The sequence below is a fragment of the Macrosteles quadrilineatus genome, unplaced genomic scaffold, assembly GCF_028750875.1.
Source record: "Macrosteles quadrilineatus isolate MER2022 unplaced genomic scaffold, UCM_ALF_1.0 Scaffold_3__2_contigs__length_128488019, whole genome shotgun sequence".
Taxonomy (NCBI): domain Eukaryota; kingdom Metazoa; phylum Arthropoda; class Insecta; order Hemiptera; family Cicadellidae; genus Macrosteles; species Macrosteles quadrilineatus.
In genome coordinates, this window is record NW_026542596.1 from 127,697,460 (window position 1) to 127,724,754 (window position 27,295).

At 35.7% G+C, this 27,295-nt stretch overlaps 2 protein-coding genes across 3 annotated transcripts in view; one reads left to right on the top strand and one right to left on the bottom strand.

The window, feature by feature from the left end:
* Nucleotides 1–8,483, bottom strand: part of LOC128990842 (DNA-directed RNA polymerase II subunit RPB1-like) — a 33,623-nt gene extending 25,140 nt beyond the window's left edge. Inside the window, exons 1-6 of the mRNA XM_054413456.1 lie at nt 8,169–8,483; nt 3,188–3,320; nt 2,940–3,076; nt 1,984–2,142; nt 1,208–1,501; nt 576–736 (exon numbers count right to left, since the gene is read on the bottom strand). Coding sequence (XP_054269431.1) covers nt 576–736; nt 1,208–1,501; nt 1,984–2,142; nt 2,940–3,076; nt 3,188–3,320; nt 8,169–8,249 — 965 coding nt within the window. The 5' untranslated portion in view covers nt 8,250–8,483. The remainder of the gene's footprint in view (nt 1–575; nt 737–1,207; nt 1,502–1,983; nt 2,143–2,939; nt 3,077–3,187; nt 3,321–8,168) is intronic.
* Nucleotides 8,484–13,602: 5,119 nt separating this feature from the next.
* On the top strand, nt 13,603–26,770 carry LOC128989672 (alkaline phosphatase-like). 2 transcript variants are annotated; one of them, XM_054411645.1, is made up of 10 exons: nt 13,603–13,824; nt 15,017–15,219; nt 16,214–16,406; nt 18,174–18,337; nt 21,574–21,787; nt 22,021–22,154; nt 23,809–24,019; nt 24,571–24,656; nt 25,697–25,829; nt 26,594–26,770. In XM_054411645.1, the coding sequence occupies exons 1-10, from the start codon at nt 13,761–13,763 to the stop codon at nt 26,752–26,754; spliced, it is 1,563 nt and encodes a 520-aa protein (XP_054267620.1). In that variant the 5' UTR covers nt 13,603–13,760; the 3' UTR covers nt 26,755–26,770. The 2 variants fall into 2 exon arrangements, with proteins under 2 accessions (XP_054267620.1, XP_054267621.1); XM_054411646.1 differs by lacking the exon at nt 13,603–13,824 and adding an exon at nt 13,886–13,952.
* The last annotated feature ends 525 nt before the right edge of the window (nt 26,771–27,295 follow it).

The window sequence follows — 27,295 nt, forward strand, 5'->3', positions numbered from 1 at the left end:
ATATTTGAGCCCAAGTATGGCTGCCTATAATGGTACTTAGAAAACAAAGATAAAGAAAATTAGTTAACTGAATTTTAAATTGTACTTTTTAAGATAAGGAAACCAACATACAGTAAAACCAATCAATCAATTATTTAAGATGGGGACGTCACCTAACCCAAATATGAGTGAAGGATGTGTGTAGGATGAGTGGCGCGATCTTGTAGTTAGTGACTAAGGCCAACATGTTCCTTGGACACAGCTGTTAATTAAGAGCCCAGACAGCCAATGGCAACTAAGGGACCTACAGTTTATTTAGGAGTCCGAACCACATTTTTTTCCTGATTAACAAATTGATCTAATTATCAGCATTCCATTATCATGCACAGACAATAATAAAATTTGGTCTACTGGTTTTTAAACTTGATAAACCTTTCTAACACGAGTTTATGAGCATTCACAGCATTCTCTAGGCCTTTATTACTCTATTCAAACAATATTCTCGCTACAACAATAACAGCTACTTTTATCACTCAAATTCTACTAAGTCTTGATAATGTCGGAATATTAATTGCCTACTGTACTATAACACATACCTCGGCAGACCAGGCATGTCGTTGTCAACCAGTGTTGCCACATGGAACTGCAACATTTTTATGTTTTCCGCAATTACATGTGTCGCTGCACCAGCTTGCTCGTTTCTTTGGAGCTCATTGTTGCATTTTATGATATCTGACAGTTTGTGAGTCAAATCATCCTGGAATACCATATTTCAACATGAGATGTGATCAAGATATGAAATACAAACTGAGAAAAACAGGACTTGGATGTAAACCGTTACAAAATTACAATAGAGATTTATTTGTATACAGTTTTACATATCTTAAACACAATTTTACCTGATTATCGAATGTATTAAAATAAAAGCTTGAATAGGCTACGTATTTTTTTTTTTTAAAGCTTGAATACACATTTTTGTAGAGGTGTAACATAATATGATATGGTGAACGATTAAAAAAACATCCCCATTTACAACATTGGGGCTAAATTGTGATATTAGAGTTTGTTCTCTGTTTTCAATTTAAAATCTGCCATATAATTTTATTTGTGTGAAACTTAAATATTTTTCAGTCATTATTCTAGCCAAATATTTTTAGGAAAGAATAACCTAAAAATAAAAGGATGAAAAAAATACTATATTAAAAAATAAACCATTTAGGGCACCAACCTGATTTCTTGCAGATCCGTACATGACAACTGCAGGCCTCACAGCTAGAGGAGGCACTGGCAGAACGGTGACTATCATCCAGTCAGGTCGGGCAAACTTGGGGTCCATACCGAGGATGAAACATTCCTCGTCCACAATGTGTTTCAATATCTCCCACACTCGCTCAGCACTCAGAGAGATCTTCTTCTCCTGAGAGTCTTCGTTGGCGTGTTTCCACTCGGCTGTGACGTCCAGACCAGTACGACGAAGGTTCGGCTGGTAACGACCACAGCCACCGTGGCCTTGCTTACGCGGCTGTAAATATGAGAGCTAAGTTAAAGAACCGTTGATGCTATTGAAGTGTAAATATAAACCAAAACATCAACCAAATAGTATGTCTTATGTGTAAGAAGCAGGCAATTTAATCCAAATATTTTATTTTTCACAATGAATCAAAAACACTTATAAGTCAGTTATTACTGACATACCACCAACCAAACTTTTTTTGTATATATAGGTAGCCTTATTACGTGTTTCAAATAGGGCTTCTTTAGGAGCTCTAAAACAAAAAAATTGATTTATAATCAGCTGGCTAATGGATAATTTTTACAGATTATAAATCCCAACTCTTGTATATCTGAAATATACAGCATAGCCAACCACTAATCCACTCATTTACTGGAGAAAGTTGATTCAATTGTGTTTCACATCATTGTAAATCTCAAGAGATGTAAAGAATACATCACTATTTAGCTGCAAATATTAGTTATGCATTACATTATTTTTAATTTATTTACCTGCTGATTATTTGGGTCGTCCGGATTATCTTTGTTAATGTCCATTTCATCACCTCCTTCACAAATGTTCTTTCCTTTACACAGGTCATAGACGAAAGTTAGTCGTTTCCGCGGTTGTCCTTTAGTCTTCATTACGATTTCTTTGATTTTGGGATGGCTCTGAAATAAATCATTTGACATAATATTATTACTAGTGCTGGAATTTGACAATCAAATTTATACAAAAATATTTTATAAACCCCAATGTATTTATGCATTCTTTCTTAGGCCTATAGGTATTCTTTTGAATTTTGATAATAGTGAGAGGTTTTGAAGTGACACTAAAAAGTTAGTTGGTAAAAAGAGAAACCCCGGCATGTTTAGAAACTCTTTGAAAGAGGATTGATTACCTTTCAAAAGTGAAGATAGGTTATTTAGCAGTAACCACAGACAAATAAAATGAGATAAATGAAAATTAAGTCCTGCAGGAAAATATTTATTGGTAAGGCTGTTATCAAGCTAAGTTGTTTAATTGACACTGATGGGAGCCAATATTAAGCATTTTACCAGCCGTTATGATGCTTCTTTGAGGTAGCCTAGGTTAGAGACAAACATAATCGGATGCGATTTTAAATGGATGTGTATGTTTTGTATGATTAAAGGACGGTGAGTAGGGAGGGCGATGGAACGGAACCAAAAACTTGCCCCACTACTCTTCCCTAAATAAGAATCCCCTACGTATAATGTAAAATAGGTTCTAACGGTTCTTTTAGATGCCTGTTCGTAACAACAAAAGCAATGGTGGTGGGGAAGAGTACTAGCCTAATATGCATGTGCATAATATTAGTACCTATAGGCCTATAATGTATAATAGTAGTAGTATTAGCATAGTTCCAATCTGAATCATTTGATTTATAGTAGTGTTGGGCTAATTAGGTTGTGTAGGGTTAGGTTGGTCGAATATTCAGCATACTTACTGGGCTAACCAACAGCTTTGAGCAGTAGAAGCAAACACAGCGTAGAATCTTTATGGTTTTTGTTACAAAACCAACATGGAAGACAGGTTTGGCTAGGTCAATATGGCCAAAATGTCCAGGGCATTCTGTCATGTTTCCTATAAAAAAAGAACGTTGGAAATCATTAATTTTAGTGTTGAAAGATTCCAACAAATCTACATTTCTTTAGCAACAAAATATTTCTACACATGATATGACCATTTACTTACCAGCACAAGTCTGACATCTAGACATCCTGTCGATGACACCTTGTCTGGGGTCCATCAGCCCCCCGAGTTTGGGACGTCCACCCTCCATTGTTTCGGGAAAGCGGATGCCCCCTTCCGTAACAGACATTCGGCGCTAAAAATAGAGAAAAAATCAATATAATTTCAATGTAATTATATGCATGTATGAATGGACGTTACACACTAAGATTTAAGCTACTAGGCTACCGTTGGTCTCTTGCTAAGGCCTGACATTAATTTTGTCTCGGATTGTTTGATGACCCCTGAGGCCCCAAAAATACCAAAATCTGTTCAAAATCACATAAATGTGTGTTCGTTAGCACAATAACTCAAGTAAAAATAATTTGATTTTGACAGATCTTGATACAAACGTTTAAACATCCGTTTATACAAACGAGTTCATGAACCAGCATGATCAGACCATGAGAACGGCGTGTTATTTCCCCATTTTAACGCAAAATATAATATTTTACAAATATCTTTTCGAACCATTATTTTTATTTTTTTTTTTTTTTTTGTCCTAAGGACGCTAGGCACAAGCCTGGGATTGTTTTTCACATTACTTCAGGCTAGACCTAGGGGTTGCGGCATTATCACTTAGATAAAATCCATTGGTGACTTGGCGGGGATCGAACCCGGGACCTCAGGGACTGAAGTCCCGCGCTCTAACCACTACACCAGCTCGCTCCCCATTATTAGAGCTTTAAAAAGCAAATAATTTTGAATGCTGAAGCGTTGTTGTACGATCAATAGAGATAATTAAAATTAAATGAAATGAAATGAAAATCATCTTTCTTGAGCGTTTTTCATATTACAACATATGTTTTTCAAAACAACTCACGTCAACATAAATAACATAAAAAAACAATGGCAACTTTCAAATCTTAAGTTAGGCTAATTAAAAATTAAAATATTTTCTCCATTCCTTTTTATTTTAACATTCTTCAAGCCATTTGTTATATATTTTTTAAACGACTTTTCACTGTCCAACACCCCTGGCTCAGTCCTGGATGACAATATATTCCAGATTTTAGGGGCAAAATAAGAAAACCCACAACGGTCGGACTCACAGCGCACACGGGGCATCTCCAGCAACATGTTTGTAAAGCTACAGTAATGAAGTAAGGAATCCAAAAAAGTCATAAGTAAAGCTTCTATGGTAAAAATATTTTTTATTTATAAATATTTTGTAAATAAAATAGGCCTAGCCTATGTTTTTATATTTGAACAAATTTGTGAGAGAAAAAATTCATAGTATTTAGTATAAAACTTTTGTAGGCTAGGCTACTAAATTTTTTTACTTCAAACCAACACAATCATCTTGTAGGCCTAGTGTTTTCAATTACCTACATAAAATGTATAACACGTTTGGGGTAACAATTTTTGTTGTACGTCTTAGGGGCATAATAATATAATGAATGGAAACCGCAAGAAAAATACAACCTTTTATAAACACTATTTCACACTATATAGGCTACTTAGAAATATTCATGCACAATAAAATGCAAGAAGATTCTGTTATATACACACACATTTCTCTAACACTACGAAATAATAACAAATTTAGTAATAAATCTTGGACAGCACGAGAGCAATGACTCGCCGACAACACACAGTGGCGGATACAAGGCACATTGTGTATGAGACCTTGACAGTAGTGACGCACTTTCGTCGTCTTCCTGAGAGCAAAAGGAAATAACTATTCGAGCAAAAGGCTGTCCGTCACTCTCAAAAGCGTTATTTCCTTTCTCTTCAAAATGACATATTATATGACTAAGTAAATAATAACACTGTATGGAATTCATTTTTTTTTGTACTCGTATTGCGATGGTTGGCCATTTGTTATAAATTCCGAAAACAGCTGTTTTCATAAAATCGTAACTGTCGTCCAATCAACATTTCGTTATAAAAATCAATACCACTATGAAAATATAATCTCGACGGCTATTTAGTGGTACCACACACAATATCCCAAGACGAAATTACCCAAGCTGGGGTCTGGGTCCTAAAAATAAGTAGGCTACCCCAATTGTGTTTTGACAGTTCCCAAGTGTCAGCTGCAAAAGTCGTTCCGCTCCAAAATTTCATTTGATTTCTAATCGTCGTGACTTTGTTATAAACTTGTATGCTACTGTAGGCTACATGGTTTGTTTAGGAAAATGAAAGTTCAGAATGTGATCTTTCGAATGGTAGGCTATAGGCCTACCTATATATTGTTCAAATCTGAGTTGTTTACACAGTAAGTGGTTTTAAACCATTAAAAAAATTTTGGCCCATAGGGCCTACTATTGCATTACGATGGTGGCCATTCTAGGCATCACGGCAATTGATCATGTTATAACTTACGATCATTGGCCACTGCTACGATTAATTTATTCGTCGTAAAATTCCACAAAATTTCAGTAGGCCTACCAACAACATGACTTGTACGCAAAAAGGTGTTCTTTCGTTTTCCGCTTTTTCGGGAAATGGGTGTTTTTCCGCAAACAATTAGGGTGGAGTGGGGTAAGTGTGACAGCGGGGTAAGTGTGATGGCCGGCCATCTTGTTTTTGGGAATCACTGAAAAAAATTGGTTTTGTCATAGAAATAATGTTTGACATATAAGGTAGGCTACATCTAGGTACATAGTTTTTTTATCAATTTAGTAACTACTGTATGTTGATTTTATTGGTTTTTATAAGTCCGACATTTTAGGTCAAAATCGAAGTTTGTCCGGAAATTTTGTTTAATTTGTAGTTATTTTAAATTTTGACCAATTTAAGTTATATCAAACTCAGATTTTTAAAGAGCCTAAAAGCTAAACTTTTAGAAAAAAAATATACATATTTTTAACGTGTAGCCTACAGTACCGTACAAATTTATCATTAAATTTAAAACCACATGTCACAATTACCCCGGAAATTTTCAATGGTTGGGGCAAGTCTGACACCAACACCCGGGGCAAGTGTGATCTGATGTAATCTGTGTGATCTGGTGCAAGTTTTTACAAATTTCCGCAGATTTGTACGTCTTAATTTCATTTGTAAATATCTCAAAAAGTAAGAATGATATGGACTTAAGTAAATCAAAATGTTCCTGAAAGAGCACTAAGTTAACTGGGTATTTATCACAATTGCCCCATTTACCATTAAAAGCAGTGGCGTAGCCAAGGGGGGGGGGGGTTTTGGGGGGTTACAACCCCCCCCTTGGGTGTCCCTATATATATTTTACCGTACTGTTGAAGTAAATATGTTTTCGTAGTATACTTTTACGCTAACCAGTAAGTAAATAAAGAAAGTGCCAAACAATTTACCTAGTCTTAGAAATATATTAAGTGTTTTACAACATTTTTCATGGCAAAAGGCGTACACTACGACTATATTCACCAATAGCTTTGATGAAACGGGGCGGGCATTGATTCTATCACATGTAGCCATGTAGTCAGAGCTGGAACAGTACTATAATTAGTGGTTCCACTTCCACTAGTTCTACTCGCTCCCCGTTCCCACTGTGGATTCGCTAGCCGTCATTTTGCGCAGGGGAGTAGTCTGGTTGGTTAGTGTTACTGTCAATAGCCACATAGCCACTAGACATATCACTTATGCCCTTACTGCGTTACTGCGTGCGTTGTAAAACAATTGACCGTGATTTGAGGTTGTGAACTTTTAGATAAATTACGTGTCGATTATTGGGTGCTGAAATATTACGTTATCTCATCATTATCCTTGTGATTAATTACATTTACATAACTGAAGTTGAATTAACTAAGATATGTAGTCCTGAAGAATGAGTGATTTGTAAGCGGCCTGGAAAGAAACTGAAGTTAGGCCAAAGTTAGCAAAATGAAAAGCAGGCAAAACTATAAAGAAACTATTTTAGTTACATTTTTAATACCTTATTCTTCTGTAAAACGGTAACAAATTTAAATTCATGTTTAAACACCTTAATCAAATAGGTTAAATACATATAATAAAAACTCAATTAAAATCAATTTATGTTTTAAAAATTAATATGTCTAGATTGCTTAAAAACGCTAGTTTAGCCTATAGCTATTATTTTTCAAAAATTTTCCGGATCCCCCTCTCGACTGGAGGGTATTCCATACCCCCTAGACCCCCCCGCATGGTCACGTTGAATAACCCCCCCCCCCCTTAACGTAATCCTGGCTACGCTACTGATTACAGTAAAAGAGATAACAGGATTTTATAGAGGCGCTATCACACTTGCCCCGACCCCATGGGGCAAGTGTGACAGCTGGCAGGCATTTTTTGTAAGTAAAAAAAAAGTGAAAGCATAAGTTTATCACATTAGTTTTTTTTTACCAATAAAGATATTTCCAAAGTTTAAGTGTTAAAAATTTCAAGTTTCTAGCTTTAGAAATAACCGAGAAAAAAAAATGTAAAGACGAACTTTATGATTTTTACGTCACACTTACCGTACCCCACTTCACCCTACTATCATTTTTGGAATCGGCGCTAAAAAACAAACAGACTAGGCCTAGCCTAAAAAATATTTTTTAGAGCGTTATCTGGAGGTCGACTTAAGTTAAACTTAAATACCGTTTAGGCCTGCCAACGTGTTAAAGATACATAAGTTAGCCTATTTCCAAAATTGTAACTTTGTGTGGCCTTATTCTTATTTCCTATTAGGGAGCAATATAAAATATTAGGCTAAACTTAGTGGTTGGCCCTCTTCTTGGAATGAACCACAGCAGAAAATCAGGGCTCGGTAGGCTAATTAAGCATTTTTAGGTGACCATGGGAATCAATGGTAATTCATACAACAGCAGAAACTATATTTTCCCCCTGAAATCAATGGTGCAAAAGACTTTATGCGGAGTCAAAAAGTTTTTAACAGGCCTAGCCCGAGGTCTGTAACTTATTGCATCACAGCCGTCCCTTGTGTCAAACGTTGTGTAGTTTACTGACATGAGAAAAGAATTCAAAGCATAAGCCTTACAATCTTCAGTAGAATTGTACTTACAATTTCATCTGGAGACAAAATTCCGAACTGAACTCGCTTGACAGACCTCAGTGGGGCCTTGGAATCTGTACACAACGCCATTTTGAGGACTACTCAATGTAGTAAGCAAGCACGCACAGTGGATTAAGGTGGTTAATAAATCTTTGAATTCTTAAGCGTTTATTACATTTTCTGTTATCAGTTAAGAGGTGCGAGTGCAAATCAAAATGAGTGAGGAATACAGCGTCATTCCAACTGTCTCTGTTGGAATAAACAAGTCTGACGTGAACGAAAATTCTTTCAAGGAACGCGAAGCGAAGGCGAACTTTCACGACCAGATGGAGACTGCTACTGCAGTGCAGTGGTGCAGTGGAGGGGGTATCAAAAATTAGCAAAAACAAGCAAACTCCCTCCACTCAACTTGTCAGTCTTGTTGTCAACCTTGCCTCTGCCAATCTGCCAGTCAACCATAACGCATGGATCACATACGTAATTCGGTGAGCACTTTTTCACCTCAAATTAGTTGACGAATATCGAAACTGGAAAATCGATACTTTTACCACTCGATTGTTTGAGAGTAATCGAATCGGAATCGGAGTAAATTTTATTGGTTTGACTGAGACTGACTTAAAGCACGATTACTAGAAAAATACCAGTATGGATCATAAACATTAAAAATGACGTTTTTGGCCAGAAAATAAACATGATTTATCATTGCTTGGATGGAACTAAAAGAGACCCCTTGAGCTGAATAAATTGATACTAAATAAGTTACTGTTACATTCAATTCAATACTCTCTTGAGTACTATAATCATATCGACCTCCAGACAAAAAATAAGATTAATGAAGGAATCAGGAATAAAATTTCTAAGAACTGTGAGCAAGGTCATAATTTTGTAATTTTTAATTCATCATTAAGCTTTAAAATTATTAGTCTTAAGCAAGGAAAAGAGTAAATTACACTCCCTCTCAGGAAGGAGGCATTTTGGCATTTTTACAAGAGCTAGGTTGATACGTTGATACTAACAATAATAATACAAATTAGGTAATAGAAATGGCCTCCATCTGATGATATATTCAGTTTTGATTAAAACAAATTCTGGTCCCGTGATGAACATAACCTTAGCAATAATCTTTTCAACTGTTGACATTGAATTTTATTCCTATCTCCTATCTTATATCCTATTTTATACTATCTACTGATAAATAGAAACAGAAGAAGAATTTGTTCGTAAGGTATTAACAAATTTATGTATTCTCTTAAAAAAATTGACATTACGTCCCTAGGCGCTACAATTATGTTCTCTCCTAATGATCTACCATTATTAAATTCAAACTGTCAAGTCACAAGTCAAAGGAGAACGGGAATGGATGGAGTGGGAGTGGACTATCGATATCGCGATGTACCAAATTCTAAAAACAATCGAGCTGTAAAAGTATCGATTTTCCAGTTTCGAGATTCGTCAACTAATTTGAGGTGAAAAAGTGCTCACCACGTAATTCAACACCACCAAACTTAAAATACAAGTGGATGAGGTTGCGGTTGCACTGTCACCGTCATGGCAGCTCTGCTCGCTCTGCTAGATAACATGCTGTAAATTTTTGGATGGTACCAACTAGGGGAATCAACCAGCTCATTTGGCTAAAGGCTTGATTACAACCCCTGTTCTTATAGTTCCAATGTACTAATTACAATCATAGATACGGTAAAACACAAAACACACTCCCTCAGTAGATTTCTCATCCTTATGGATCATCTGTGGATCAATGCTATTGTTAGTTCTGTCCGGTGCACTAGTAGAGGTCATGTTTTATTTATAATTTGTTTCTCAGTCATTGAAAACCTTGTTTAACCAAATAAAACTATCTAGTTAATCATAAACAATTACTCGCCCCCTAGTCATTTAACTAAACATTAAAGCACAAATAATGAAATTACCCCTAAAATAATAGATATTGAATTTCGTTGCCACTATAGCGATCGTTACCGCCCGGCGACAGTGACGCCTGCAGTGACATAGCCAGGATTTCAAAATAGGGGGGTTCGACCGACCGGGGGCCCCAGGTAAAAAGGGGGATCCGGGAAAAATTTTAAAAATATAGGCCCTAAAACGGTTTTTTTAACTCTCTTGGCATTGAAAACAATCAACCCCAACGTCAATGATATATGATTATATAATTTTACATTTAATTTAACAAAAATATATTATATTTAAGACCGGTAGGGGGGGGGTCCAGACCCCCAGGACCCCCCCCTGGCTACGTCACTACCGGACATCAACTAGACACGAAAAACGAGCTTCAAAATTTAATGGGATGAGAAGTCTACTTGTGTTGGTTAGATTATGATACAATATTTAACCTTTGACGAACCGTATCCAATACTCAATGGTAAACCGTTCAACCCTAATACATAAAATTTACCACGCAAAAAGAAAAAGGCTGTTTAATATCGTGGCAAATATTTCCCCAAACCGTCACAATTTCGAGAAGTCATATTCTGCTCTAAAAAAATTGGCTTCCATATCCATTATTTGGAATTCCAAAGTGCGCGGACACTAAGACAGTGGCAGTAATATCTCTTTTAGATTTATAAATAAAACAAAACCTATATAGAATGTACAGTAATAAAGAGCATTACACTAACGATAAATTTAGGTAGGGGTACTTGCAATAGTTGCGTAACTCCAAAAGAATAATTCAACGCATAAATGTAGAATCTATGCATTTCATTTAGAAGAGTGTTTTACCGTTTTACTGTTAAATATTGTTTTTAATGGTAGAGGACCATTTAATGAAATGGCGAGCTTGCTCCTGACAAAATGCCACCCCGACAACGTTCCACTTCGACAACGACACCCCATCACCTCCTTACATGTATACGAAGGGGTTGCCAAGACCACACTAAGTAAAGTGTGGTTTTGGGTGTGCAACTAGGTGACACATCAACAAGTGCCACCCTGCCAAAAGACATTTATCTTTCTTTAGTGTTGTCGTACAGGTGTTTACCCAGTGGTTGTCGTGCATGCTCCCGTCTAGGTGCCACGGTGCTTACGTAGCGCCTACACCCCATGTAGCACAGATGGTTGGGCCAACGTTGGCCAACTGTGGGACAGTTGGTCGATGGTTGGTTGGAGCTTCCACAACCAACCAACCGTTGTCCAACTGTATATCTCGTAGTTGGGCCAACCAATATTTACAACTGTGGACCAACATTGGTTCATTGTTAATGAAATACATTAATATGCATTTCTGGGTATCATACATCAAGCCAACCGTTGTCCAACCGTTTTTCACTCCGTTGGACCAACAAAAGATACTTTTGTTGGACCAACGATGGTCCATAGTTGAGTTTACACGACTTTCATTCTCTGGGTCTAGCTTTCACAACATAATTATAATAAAATATCTGGTTTTACAATACCTTTATCAGTTCCAAAAGTTTCCAAAAGTTTTTGGAACTGATAAAGGTATTGTAAAACCAGATATTTTATATATTACAGTTCCGGGGCTACAACAATGAATTTTAATAATTATAATAATGCAAATATTTTTTAAATTAATTTTCTTTAACTTATTTGCAACAATTTAAGGGGAAAGAGTAATTAATCATATAACAGGCAATTATAATAGCATTAATAATCTAACAGTAATTAATTAATCTATATTCAAATACCAGTATTCTCTCTAACTCCAAAAAAAAAAAAAAAAATTACTTATGATGCCTTAACAGATTAACAGAATCAATTATACTGTGTAGTATCAAAAATGTTTGAAGTATTGCGACCATTGCAACTGTCGGCTACTCTTTCACCACTTGAAAACTCTCTATATCAACAATCACAGATAGCTCAGTGGTAAAGTAAGAGGCTCATAAGTCGAAGGACCCGGGTTCAAGACCCGTCTGGGCCAAAAATTTTGTTCTAGCTTTTTTTCAAAATTTGTTTTTATGAACTATTTAATCAATTTACTCAACTAATAATTATGCTTTTCGTACTAAATCTTTATTATTTTGTGTGAAATAAAACGGTTGGTCAATGGTTGGCTGGAAAACAGTTTAAAGAGGTGACATTTCTACCGTTGGCCAACTGTGTGGCTCCACAATTTACCAACGTTGGCCCAACCATCTGTGCTACATGGGACCACGCCGTAACTACATGGCGCTCCCAGCGGTGTGTGCCAGAACCTATGGTAACCGTAGTGCAGCTGACGGTCTATATTTACTCATGAACTTAATCAGCAACAAAAAATAAGGCAACAAATAGAATTTGTGACACTTGCGCATTCTGTGTCCGGCTCTCAGAACTATGATATTTTTAAATAAAAATTTATACTGCAATATTGTGTTAATAACCTGTTGTAAATTTTAGTAACTAAGAAGATATTAGCTAAAACATTTTAAAAACACAATTAAGTTATTCTTATGCTTCTACTGGGATTAGTAGCTTCGGTAAATAATAAATTTTATTATTTTCCAAAAAGTAAAACAAGTTGGCTTACAAAAAAATCGAACGATCCTTTTGAGAAATAAATTGGTACCTAAATACCTATCAATTTTATAACCACAGTATACTATATACAGTTACATTTATTTCAAATAAGTACCGTATCTTTAAAAGAATTTGTACGTAAAACTAGAGCATGAAAAAGCCAAAATAACACATTGAAATTTGAAAGTATAAAAATTCCGTATTTTTTTAAAACAAGACTATCTAGTATAGTTCTATCGGGATATATTAAAATAACATAGTGAAATTATTAAGGACTTTTTTGATTCCCAATATTTTGGTATTCTGCAATCGTTATATAATGTTAAGACACATCATTAGTCACTAGTCAGTACTTAAAATATTTAGTTGATTCAGACTTGATGCTTGGTCTGCACATTCAGGGAATGATGAGTCAGAAATTTACTAGAAATAACTTATATTGAACTAACCGTAACTCCTTGCAACTTTTCAGTTAGTACAATCGATAAAATACAAGACCTGCCAAAATTGTCATACGCCAGTCTTTGCAAAAACTGAATTAAAAAATTAAACCAACTTATTACTGAAATAGAAAAAATCTATCGAATCCTCGTTTTTGAATAGTGGTCGTTGGTTGACTTATGAAAAAATGTTAACTAAGTTTAAGTTAACACGTGTATTGTGACTTCCCTGGGGAAAATATTGTTACTTTTGAAGGGACCTATAACTGTTTGGTACGGTATTTAGTTTTTTCAAATAAGTTTTCCACCGTCAATCTAGTTTTGAAGCTACTACTAAACTGATACAGTAATGTAGTTGCATAAAACACCCAACAAAAAGGAAACGTGCTGCGTGACAGTTACGTAATAGTCAATTACTCAATTACGTGCGGGCAAGCTGGTAATTTAAATTTTTGAGGTTAGTTGACTGGAGTCGGGATTCGGGAACGGGAGTACGGTGACACAAAATGGCGGGAGGGGGATTCAAAGGAAATAGCTGAGTTGAGGTTGAGGCCAGTTTCCGGTGGCTTTGGCAAGTCAGCTGTTTAGAAACAGTTAAGTTAGTAACAGTTATTCTTTGTCGGCTTGACTGTGCGAACGAGAGCGATTCATTGTGCGTCGTATTGGTGTAGGTGTAGGTAGAATGCGACACCAGCTCGCTCTGAGTTTAGTAGCTCAACTCGTCTGCATAGTTACAACTATTGAAGGTGAGTTACTTTAGTTCTTTTACAGTTTGTGTTGTGGACTTTGACCTTGCGTACTTAGTGATGATATTGATAAGTTATGTAGTCTCTGAGCTATCCACACAACAGGAACCATCTTAATGAACATTTATGTTGGTTCTGTTCCTTATCTGCCTTCATTTAGATTAGAATATACTGTACCTAGTATTAATGGCAAGTTTTACTAGATACTCTATCTGTATATTTTAATGTGTTAGTTAAAAAGGTGCATTTTTATTATGTTCACTTTTTTGTTCTATATTTATTTCATTTCTAGCAAGATTGTGTAAATAACAATAACCATTTAATTTTCATTTTCTTCATTACATTATGTTGCATACAACTACAATTTATTTGAATTATAATTTTTTTGGTATTGTTGTTACCTACTTCTCAAAAATCTCTATGAACACAATTTTTTTGAAATCAATTCCAGTTTTTTTTCTTTTTTTTTCGACCAATGAATTACCAATACAGGTTCAAAGGTTTCAAAGTGCAAAACCACAAATGCACTAAAAATATTGTTTCTTATACTATACAGTTTTGCCAGTTTGAATCAGTAGCATGCAGTTTTATGAGTCCTTCACTGTCTCTTCTTCTTGAGCTATTAATAACAATTAAAAAAGACAACAATTAATGACATAAACATCTGTAAAAATTCAAGTAGGCCTATTGTATGAACTGATTGTTTTGACCTGTACACATTAGGAGCTTTTTAAAAGGTGGGCATCTTAGTAGCATTGCATAGATCATTAACACCATAAAATAAATAATCAAGGGCCAAGAATGGAGCCCTGAGGAACTCCACAGGGGTTAGGTATAATGTTCCACTCTGATTTATAATTTCTCTGCATTTATGTACAATAACTCTTTGGAACACATTAGCATTACTATTTTGAAAAACTACCCCTATCCCTATACTGATGTAATGGCAAAAGTTAAAAACTGTAATCGTTTAAATAATTTAAAATTGGGTTGCTACAGCAAAAATTTATGAAAAATACTTTTCCACAATTTTGAGCTTATGCCTTGCCACAAGTGCAGTTTGCCCTCTTTTTATATAATCAGATAATCCAAAACTATGTACAAAAGGAAAACAACCTGTTATAATATCTATATCAACGTTAGGCTTAGTACACTTCAGAAGTGTGTTTATAATTTGAGAAACTTGTTCCAGACCAGGAGTTTTGGTTCCAAAAAGGCCAGAGGGAACTTGACGAAGCGCTGAAAACCCAACGGAATGAAGGGGTTGCGAAGAATGTCTTGTTGTTTGTTGGGGATGGAATGGGACCCAACACCATCACTGCAGCCCGCATCTACAAGTCCCTGGAGAACTCTAGTTTAGTTTTTGAAAATTTTCCACATATAGGACTGATAAAGGTAGTTTATGAATTTCTTTGGTTTTTAAATATAGGTCAGTAGTTAACTCCGTGTTGTAAACAAGATATGCAGTTTAGAGATCATAAATGGACGTACAAGTGGTTGATTGTTATTCAGAAGTCGTGCCAAGGTTATGAGACCGGCCGTAAATTTGATATCATTCATCTCCAATTGATTAATGGATCCTTTGAATTCCAATATCATCAGTCGTTGATGAGTCATGTTTCATCATTCTTTGTTGATTTTTGTTCCAATCCTGTGTTTCAGATGGTTATAGTAGGTTGTTTTGAATATGTTTTTACATTCAAAGTTGTTTATGAACAGTTGGAGAGCAGCGAAGTTGAAGCAAATGCTGACAACAGTTTTTTGGTGGTATCACACTGGACCAAAAACTGTCTTTGATTTTTAGAAGTTTTAACAAAGTTATGATCTTTGTCGAAGTATCAGCTGATTGCTGATTTTATTTCATGTTGCTAGCCTCCGAATCACTTGTTGTAAATAATAATGGTTTAATTACCTTTTAATGTAAAAATGATTTTTGTAGTAAATGTTTGCACATATAGCTTACTTACCTTTTGTTAATTAATCGCATAGCTGATCTGAGATAAAAAATATTCCTGACACAGCAAACCTGCAGACTAAGCTAATTTAAAATTATTGTCTTAATAGATTTTGACTAAAATATTTCCATAAACAAGTCATATATATTTCCCATTTAAATAACATTAGATTTAATGAGTACTTAGGTTTGCTGAAAAGGGAATAATAAGGGATTTTTGATAAAATGTTGATTGTATAGAATAAAGGATATACATTTGCCATACGCCAGTTTCCCTTTTCCCCATAACAATAATAACATATGGGAATTTTAAATGTACAGTGTTCTTGGATCTGTAAAACTGTTTTAGTTCACTATTTTAAATCACAATTTCAACCAAATATAGTACAACCCAGATAACAGTTTTCCAGAACATTAATACTTCTCCTTTTGTAGACTTACTGTGTGGACAAGCAAGTTCCTGATTCAGCCAGTACTGCAACTGCAATATTCTCTGGAGTGAAGAACAATTTTGAAACGGTTGGTGTGAGCGCAGCTGTAACATTGGACGACTGCAAGTCTTCTCTTGATCCTAAACACAGGCTCAGCACCATCGTGGATTGGGCACAAGCAGCGGGGAAAAGCACAGGTTGGTAGTAATAGGACTTAAAAATGCTGTGTCTTGAAGTAGGAGGTTAGAACATTTATCAGAACATATACTATTTTAAAACTGATAAACTTGAACTCTGGACTTTCTAGAATTGAACACTAACATTGCAAACAACAGGTTAATACGAAAGTTGTTTCAGACAACTAATATGGAATGTATAGCCTACAATAATTTACAAATTTCGGTTTTCTTAAGACTGACTGACATTTGGATTGCGTTCTTGCCCTATCATTGAATTTAGTGTGTGTGGAACTTAGCAAACGAAGCATGAATCAAAAGCGGTAAAAGGAGCAGTTTTTGATTAAAGTTAGCAGTGAGAGAAAACTACTACCAATACTATTGACATGATTATAAAGATTGACATGACATCAACTGAATAACTTAATGATAATTGTGTACAGTTGTGTCAAGTTCCAAAACCTAAAAAAGCTACTGACTTTTAACGGGATCTTACCTGTTTAGAAGGCAAGACACTATATCTTTTCAGCAACTCTGTTATTTCGTTAGCTAAGAGGAAAACCATGTACCGGGTACAGGGTAATTGTAAATGTACAGGGTAAGTTAATTGTGTTCTCTTAGTAATGTGATTCTAGTTCAATTCAAGCTTTAACCTGCATTTAATTACTGTAAAGGAATCCCTACAATAGTCATGCCCATGAAGCAAAACAAAAAACTCAAGAGTTGAAACGGAAAAAGTTTTACTGTCTATAGTCGTTAGGCTTATCTTAAACCTCCCAGATAGTACTTTCAGATATGTAAGATCTTTTTATAGGTACTTTTCAAAAATAAGGATCTGAAAATCAATCTTCCTCTGCTCATTACTCAAAATTCACAAATCTGTGTTCACTATAAACAATCAATTTTATTGTCAAAGTCAAAGTATTTTTTATTTCCAAAAAATATTTTTTCAAATTTGATTGAAATATAAAACCATTTCTTAGCATTCTTGTCATTAGCAGTAGACATGGTCAATAATAAACAATAGTTTCTTGGACTCTTAAAGACACACAGATACATGATACACAGGTAGATTAATGCACTGGTAACCTTTAAGATTGTTATACTTTTTAGACTACTTGAATGATAGCCAAAGTATTTTTAACTTGTCTCGTTTGCAAAGCAGAGCCCTATGTTCTCATTTAAAGTTAAAGTCTTATAACTTACTACTCAACGTTCTTTGTACGTGTGTGATTGAAATGAGTACCTGTAAAGTTGGTGATGGTTTAAAACTATGGAGTTGGTCTTGATCATTAGTGTTTTAAAGAATAGTCCTGGCTAAAGAAATCTGGTCTTAGTCAGTAACAAAACTAGCAAATACGTCTCACTCCATTCTATACTCATTATATTTCACTCATATTCAGGTAATACGCAGCATTGTGATCTTTTTTAAATCAGTTCCCTTTTGTTTTTAATGTTGACTTTAGTTATTGATGCACATTTTGCCAGTATTGTGACACCTATAGAGTATACACACTTAGAAGGGTGTAAGGGCCATAGAGTGACTGTGGCTGGGGAATGGATTTTTCCAAGTATTTTACGTGATGTGTTTTCGATTCTCTGCCAGGGTTACCAGATCAGCTGGAGTTTATTTTTATTTAATAGATGGTTCTGAAAAAGACAGAGATCATAAAATCTTCCTTTAAAGCATGTTAAGTATGCTGTCGGATCCAGATTTGTTTACTATGCTCATAAATTTGGTAGCTATACATTTATAAATTAAATAAATTTATAAATTTATTGGTACAGGTTTTGTAACTACAACCAGAGTGACCCATGCGACGCCCAGCGCTCTCTACGCTCACTGCCCCAACAGGAAGTGGGAATGTGACACTAAGATGCCGTCCTCCGCCTCCGATTGTAAAGACATTGCTCGCCAGTTAGTAGAGGATGAACCTGGCAAGAACTTAAAGGTAATGTTACTCATTTGAGAAAAATATACTTATAAACTGTTATAATTACATAGGTACCAGGGAATCAGGTACCTTATTTAAAAGCATTACATGCTAAGTGGAAAGTTTTAATGAACAATTGATGTACCATATTTAAAATCGATTTAAATGACAAAACTTGAAGCCAATCAATTTTGGTCTTTGTCAGTATTTCAATTGTATTAATTTCCTTATATATAATTCTGTAAGACAAAATTTTTACCAGCAAATTGTGGACGTCTGGTAAGTCGCAGAAAGGTGGGAGGGGTCTTAAATTAAAGGTCTTGACCCCAGGGACTCGGGAAAAATAGCAGAATTCCCATAAAGTTACCAGAAAACGAGATATAACGTAAAATATCAACCATAAGAAAAGCATGGGGACTGAAAAACGTCTGCATTCTAAACAGCTGTTGCTTATTTATTTGTGATGTTTACATTTATTCCGAAAGTCAATGTTGTTAAATAATGTTTCAAAATGAAATGTATTCGTTTAATTTTTTTGTTGTCCGTTTTTATAATGAGTGAAGTAACTAGACAGGGTAGGGGAAGACCTGCAAGACTTGGAAGAGTATCCAGGAATTCAACTAACACAAGAAATGCTGAAAGAGAACGTCATCTATCTATATACTTATTGAGCGAAGCTCTTATACGTCGACTCTTATGCATTTCGTAATACGCAAACTCCTCCTAGACGGCTGAATCAATCGTTTTCAAATTTTGCATAGTGATAAAGACCATATCGGTGAGTGCCAACATCTATATGGCGTTAAAAAAGTCTCTCAGGAATCCGCCCCACTGGGTCTCAAAGTTTCAATGTAATCCTTATGGAAGCAGTATTTGACACATAAACAAAGACATATGATCAGCTGTTGACTTTTGAATGTAGTAGATAAAGAAATAACTGATGGCATTAATTCACAGATATTAGAACAGGAACAGTATGGATCATAAATATAATCAAATGACGACACTAGCTTGAGGTCCGTGACGTAGGAAGTGGTGAAGAAAGTAGTAAAGGTGAGCAGTCTGGAGTGTGGAAACTGTTTATGACGATTAGATTTAGGTATCAGCATTCCTAAAATTCTATGGGAATGGAGGAAAACAGGTCCGCAACGTAGGAAGTGGTGAAGGAAGTAGTCAAGGCGAGCTGTCTGGAGTGTGGAAACTGTTTATGACGATTAGATTAGGTATCCACATTCCTAAAATTCTAGGGAGGAAAACGGGTCCGCGACGTAGGAAGTAGTGAAGGAAGTAGTCAAGGCAAGCTGTCTGGAGTGTGGAAACTGTTTATGATAATTAGATTAAGGTATCTGCATTCCTAAAATGCTATGGGAAGGGAGGAAAATGGGTCCGCGACGTAGGAAGTGGTGAAGGAAGTAGTGAAGGCGAGTTGATCGGAGTGTGGGAACTGTTTATGACCAATAGATTAAGGTATTTGCAATCCAATAATGCTAAGGGAAGGGAGGGAAACAGGTCCGAGACGTAGGATGTGGTGAAGGAAGTAGTCAAGGCGAGCTGTCCAGAGTATGGGAACTGTTTATGACGATTAGATTAATGTATCTGCAATCCTAAAATGCTTAATTTATGATATAACCCAGTTTCAAGAACAGTTTTAATCAATTACCTTTTTGGTTTTTCTTGCCTTGAAGTTCTTGTTGGTTTTTTATACCTGATGCGCATTTGGAGCGTACCGTGAAGTTGTGCAGGAAACTTTCTTTTTAGGGAAGTAATTAGAGAGTGAGGCCCTGGGGCCCTTTACAGTTTTGTATTTCTCCATAAGATTAACATGGGAAACAAATATTGTTATGAAACTCCAGCTGTTGTCAGAAATTAAAAGTGAGAAGAAGGACATATGTTAATTGTAAACACAGTCGCTACAAACATTTACTTACTTGGTTGAAATGAAATAGTTACTATTTGAATTTGGGTTGGCGTAAATATTACAATGGAAAAAACGAGAGAGCCTGGATAAATGGTTATACTAAAAATAAAACTGAATTAACACTGTGCTGCATTTCTTAGTAATCATTGAAAGAGCCGATTTGCAAACTATGGAATCATAAAAAAGTCATAAAACACCACCAAGGAGAAGAAATAGAAATAATGTGTGTTTTTTTTTTATATATAATCGTTATTATGGACAACCTAATGGGGCTATGAGTAAGGCTATATGTAGAAAACACTACAAAAAATCTGCTTTTGAAAAATGATAAGATATTTTTACAAAAAATGTTGATTATATCGATCTGTTATGTACATCTTGAGTATTCCATAATCTTTGAGTCGAATCTTTTAAAGTCATCAAAAATTATTACTGTTATTTGTTTTAAAATAACGCCTGTAATACTTAGAAATTGCTCGATTTTGAGCAACAGGGACACTAGTAAGGCCTAAATATGAAAATCCACAAGCTGGTTTTCAACCTGCCTTCAGAAGAACGCTGGAAAAGGAGTTGAGTGTTGTTTTTCACAATCTATTAGGTCCTCTTAGCACTTGCATGCATTGTGGCGCATTTGACTTCGCAGAGGAGGCCACAAATGGACATTTATGTTGCCATTATGGACTATTTAACATGCTACAACCACAATTAAATTACGAACTAAAAGTCATGTTTTTACATGATTCTAACTTCATAAAAAGTATAAGGCAATACAACAGTGCAATGGCTTTTGCGTCGCTTTCCGCTACACAAAAAGAGATTCCAGGGAAATGGGCCTTCCTGTTTTAAAATTCAGGGACAAGTTCATAGATATATTTTTCTGACTTAGGTACTATCGCGAAATGGGGAGTTGCCTTCATATGGACAATTGTGTCTAAATTAGGAGCAATGGCCCATACAGGCCACTAGTTTTAAATAATTGTTTTATAGAGCTTCTGATCCTCTTTTATCCTAGCATTTTTAAGTCCACATAGACTGGAACTTATCCAGCAAAACAATGGGTAAGCCAGTAAGTGAAATAAATCATTCTTAGACTAAATAATTTTTATATTTTGTCATATTATAGCAAGATTAATATCTGGATACTATTTATTTCAAACAAACAAAGAAATATTTAGTAAGTTTAATCAAGCACCTCAGAAAGGATTTAAGTACAGTAGTAGTAAATAAACTAAAATAATGAAAAGTTATGTATGTACATAATTTATTTTTGCAATTACATGCAAAAAATACAGCCCTCCACGTAACTCAATCCGTAATATGTTAACTTTTGAAACAGGTGATCATGGGAGGAGGTAGGCAGTGTCTCATGACTAACTCATCAGTGACGCCTCAAGACCCCCGAGACACGTGGGCATGTAGCCGAGGCGACAATCGAGACTTGGTACAAACATGGGTCAAACACAAACAACAGCTTGGGCTCAGCCACAGCTACCTCACAAACACAGACGATCTGACTCGCTTGGATCCCAACAATGTGGACTATGTTCTCGGTAAATAAATTAAACTAATTATTAATCGATCTGTATTTCAGGAAGGGTTGTTTTAATGAGCATGTTTATCACTAAGAAATTATGCATAGAAAAACTATGTGTAAACTATATACAAATGCAATCACAGTTCTTAATCGTACACTGTGTTCAAACATAGGTTAAACCAAATAAAAGCAAGTAATTAGAGATCTTATACTAGTGCTTGGTTGTTGCTGATTGTTCACCTGTTTCAGGACTCTTTGCCAACGGACACATGAAGATGGACTATGAAAGAGACAAGACATCAGCAGGGATGCCTTCATTGACCCAGATGACTGAGACAGCACTCAAAGTACTTCTTAAAAGTGAAAAAGGATTTTTGTTAGTGGTGTGTAATTGTGATATGGTAGCTCTATAGAATGGATATATTCAACCCGGTGATATGTGACCATAATTTATTGTCAAGCTTATTGACAAAAATGTTAAACAACCTATCTACAACACCCTTTAAATAAGCCCATGAGATCCATAGTAGTATAAGTCATATTTTTTTAAACTCAAGTAGTTGGTACCAACGGATAAAACTTTTCTGGTTGTATTTGTGGGCAAAGTGGTATAAGTCAATTGCAATCATCAGGGAATTCAGAGGGAATTTTTGTTTTGTACTAATGAGTACTACGACTATCTACAGCACTATACTGATAATCAGACAAATATTCATTAATTACAAGGAAAAAAACGTGGTTCGGATTCCGCTATAAATTGTAGGTCCCTTAGTTGCCATTAGCTGTATGGGCTATTAATTAACAGCTTTGTCTAAAGAATATGTCGGCCTTAATCACTAACAAAACTAACAAGACTACAAGATCGCGCCACTCATCCTACACTCATCTTTTTACTCATATTTGGGTTAAAATACGCACAAAGTGGTGTCCCCATCTTAAATAATTGATAATTGATAGCTTATTTACTGACTAACACTTGCTGGTTTCTTAACAAGGGTCATTTATTAGTTTGAGGGCAGCTCAGTCCAGTTTTGAACAATGTGTTTGTTTACCACCGAACAGTAACACAGTCAGGCGATAAATTGGGTTAGCAAAGTAACTGTTTAACATTGTGTTTAACGTTGTTAGGTAACGTGTATGAGATCAGTGAAAAACAGCTGTGAAGGGTAGGGTTCGTCAGGCCTATTTAAGACAAGTTTGCGCACAACCTGGCTCCCACCATCCATTTGTTGGACTTAAATCATTTTTTGATTTCTATCGGACCTGAGTGAATATTTTGAAATTCCATCAGCGCTGTACAATATTCTTAAAATCTTGGTGCTGTGCAAACAGTTCTATCTTCAGATCTTTGGGTTTATTTCAGTTTAGCTATCGGATCTATAGGAATTTTACATTTGTACAGACTATTTGTATATACATTGCAGTATTGCTTGGTATCTTCGCCCTCAATGTTATGGAACTGATTATTGAGTATTAATACTCATTATAGAGTATTTAGTGAGAATTATACAAATTGTAGCGTATTCTAAAGGTTATTTTAGAAATAATAAAGTGGACTGTATATATGGGGTTATTATAATTATTTAATTTTGCAAAAAAATAGAAAATTAAAATGATGGACTTTTGGTTTGATTTTGAATTTAGTCATGGTTACCACACATGAAGTTCTGGAAGGTCTAGATGATGTAGGCCTACAAGTAACTTGTGTTTCTTCTGATGAACCAATCTTCAAAATGACAGTTTTAGAGTTTTTGAATTACACACACACAATTTGAGTTGAAAATAAAGCGGTCAATTGATTATACAAAGATAGAGTTTTGAATGTAATAATGTAAGAGGGGAAAAGTGAAAATAGGTAGACAAAACATGAGGAAGGTAAAAGACATTGCACTTTTAACTAGAATGTTTATATTTTCAAATTTGTATCAATCAATTGTTGTGGCCATGTGGGGATTTAAATATGCTCTTTCTCTCTCTCACACATATGATCAGCTGGCCTTTTAAATACTGAACACAAATTGATATTGCATTTAAAAGGTGGAAGGTGGCATGATAGACTACTCTCATCACCGTGGTCGGGCCAGAGCAGCTTTGGACGAGACAGTGGCTCTGGAGTCAGCTGTTCAGGCGTCACTGGACCTACTGGCTGAGAGAGGAGTCTTGCTCGACACATTGGTGATCGTCACCAGCGACCACTCTCACTCTCTCGCCATCAACGGCAACCCTCCCCGAGGCAACAACATCCTTGGTACGGTACACTCTTCAGATCTAACTAATATCTGGCTTTCATCATGAATAGGTTCCTATCTGAGCATTTGATGTTTTAATGGAAAAGAAGACAGACTTTCAAATACGTTTAAGGCTGTAATGAAACACTTATTTTGTCATGTAGGGATTGATTATTAGAATGCAAATTTCTTGGTTGTCTAGGCTGAATCCAGCTGTGTACAAGCTAGTATGTACCTAAAAATAGGATGCACCATAAATATTTATCAAATTTATTAGAAGTTCTTCTGTAATTCTGGAATAATTATATATATACTGTTTACACTTAGCTGAAAGTAAAGCTATCTTTTATTTTAATAAACATTGGATATTACTAAACAAGTCTATTATGATTCAACAAGCGTATTTTTCCCCAAGTAAAGGTATTTATTTATGCAAGCTTGTCAAATAAATGTCAATCAAACCCTTTTGGCAGTTTTTCTTTCACACCAGACAAAAGTAAATCTTTAGTAAAAAATTTATGTTTATATTTGCTCTCGTGTTTTAGTTACCTCTCTACTATGTTTTCTTTAGGTTTATCTCAAGTGTCCAAACAAGATGGCATCTCATTCACAACATTGCTGTATGCAAGCGGAGGAAAAGACAATTTCCAGTACGAGGTACAAAAGTTAATTTTTAATTAATGCAATCTTCATTATTGAGGCATCCAGATGCTATTTCATATGTACACTATAAAATAAACACACTTATAGTCGGGACCACGTAAGTTTGCAGTTGGTAGTAGCCAATCACAAGACAAGTCTAGTGCGACGTTGCCACATCGCCCATTGACAACACTAATTAAATATACAAAGCAATATTTTGAAATCAGCTGTTATTATTAGATTTGGCAACACCCCACAGTTCTTATTGGTTCATTCAAAACCATATGGTAAATAGGCTCCTCCCTCAACTGCAAACTTATGTGGTCCCGACAATAATGAAAATTGATTAAGTAATGTTTGTTTGCCAGTCAGTTAGCCGTAAACTGATGGCATATCCAGTTCCGCCACGAGAAGGCTAGGAAACCTTGGAACAATTTGTACAATTATTTACAAATCACCGGGGACTTTTGATCAGGCATATCCCCTATCATACTGCCAAATTGAAAATGGTGGTTGTATTTGCAAGCGAACGCAGTTAACTTCTAATAATCCCTTGCGGCCGTGTAGACATTGTAATCGTCACCCGCAATTCGGCAAAATACTGACTATTTTCCACGGTCGTGTGGACACATGTGTGGATATAGTAATCGCCTCCCGCGATTGCGGAAAAATGGTAATCATCTACCGCGGTCATGATGGAGATCATCGTCTTTCGTAAAATTCTTATCTTTTCCCGCGACCATGTGGACATTATTATCATCGTGCGCGATCGCGGCATAATACTGATCATCCCTCGTGGCCGTGTATAGACATATTATCGTCTCTGCGGTCACGGAAACGTCACTGTTGTCTTGCACGATCGTGGTAAATTGACAATTCCAGGTAGAAATACAAAATTCACGCCACCACCCAGTTGGTGGACACCCTGTTATATATTAGGGCGCTGACAGGGTCAAAAACGGGCCTGTTAATATCCTATTACTTTAAAACACCCACCTCTATACTGAGTCAGAGGGAGACGTTGATTTGAAATTACACAATCCTCTGTTTGTTAGGTGAAGGAAGGCAACGTGAGCCGCCAAGATCCCTCTTCATCGGACACCACCAGCTTTGACTATGCCCAGCAAGCCGTTGTGTTGGAGGAGGAGGCTCGCCATGACGGAGGAGACGTTGCAATTTATGCTACAGGTCTGTCATATTTCAGGTCTTGTTTCTCGTCATGATTCAGTGGTGTAGTGGAGCAGGAATGCGTGGGAACAGCGTCCCACTCTGCTTTTTCCAAAAAAAACAATTTTTCATTGGCGACCAGTTTTTTTTGCAATTTTGTTGTTGTTGTTATAAACAAATACTAAAAGGATAAAAACAAAATGATTATGCTTAGACTTCTCATGTAATGTTAAAATTTGAAGAAAAAAAAAACGTGGTGCAATCTGTTGAGATGGTCGCTAACTATGGCAATATTCTGTGTTACTGTTAAGTGATAAATCAATCAGCTGTTTGCTATGGTACTGCATTGGTTATAATTAATATTCAAATATATAATAGGTTACGTACCTTGGTCCGTCTTCAGTCTTATTTTAGTCAATGGATGACTAGTTTCGGGTACAAAGACCCATTGTCAAATCCTTTTCAAAACATCATGTAGAAGCTAGTCAAAAATCCGACGGAAGTCTTCATCATTATATAAATACAGGTTGACACATAAAGTTCATTATTTAAAAAACACAAGTTACGGAACATATAAGACGATTGATAGGCCGGCCACATTTAACACGGGACAAACCGACGTAATATTCAACACAATACACTAGTAAACTCTGGTGAGATTGTCCTGAACTTCACCTATTTTCATGTCTTCTAACTTTCATATCACATGGGAAGTCTATTCTGTGTATAGTCAATGATTATATTGATTGAAGTATTTTGTAACCATAATGTTGTTGTGTTTTCAGGTCCCCAAGCTCATTTGTTTCACAGAGTTCACGAACAGAACTACATCGCTCACGTTGTTGCATATGCCGCCAAGATCGGAAAGTATTCCAATAGTTCCTCGCAACTTCTTACATCAGTTCCTATTTTACTGTTCATGTCGTTTTTGTCCATCTACAAATAAAGCCATGTTAGTATTATCAATGTGTTTTTTTAAACCTAGTGTTCTGTGTAGACTAATCGTAGGTATTAACCCAGTTTCTATGTACTGGATTTAAATCAGGAGCTTCCTACAATGATTATCTGAATCTTAAAGAGGCAAAGTACTGTGGTGGTCTTGGAATTAAAATCAGATTTTCTGTTTAATGTTTATGGTTACATTGGTCTTTATCTGCATTGTTTTACTTGTCAAAATTTTATAGTTTTATTTTTAGTGGATATATCGGTTTTGGGTCACTTTTTCCCTATATACATAGTATATGGAGAAAATATTGGTTTTGTCAAAATTTTCGAGTGAGTTTTGAGTGGATATATCCGTTTTGGGTCCCCCTGAACCTAACTAATGGTTTTCAAAGTGTCTTTCACACAGGACAAGAGAAAATCACAACACAAGAGTTATTGAAGAGAAAGGTGATTTAAGTAACAGACAAGGTGAATAAAGGAAAAATATGACTGTTCCAGATCATGCATTGTTAAAACTGAAGTTGGTGGTATGTTTGAGAAGA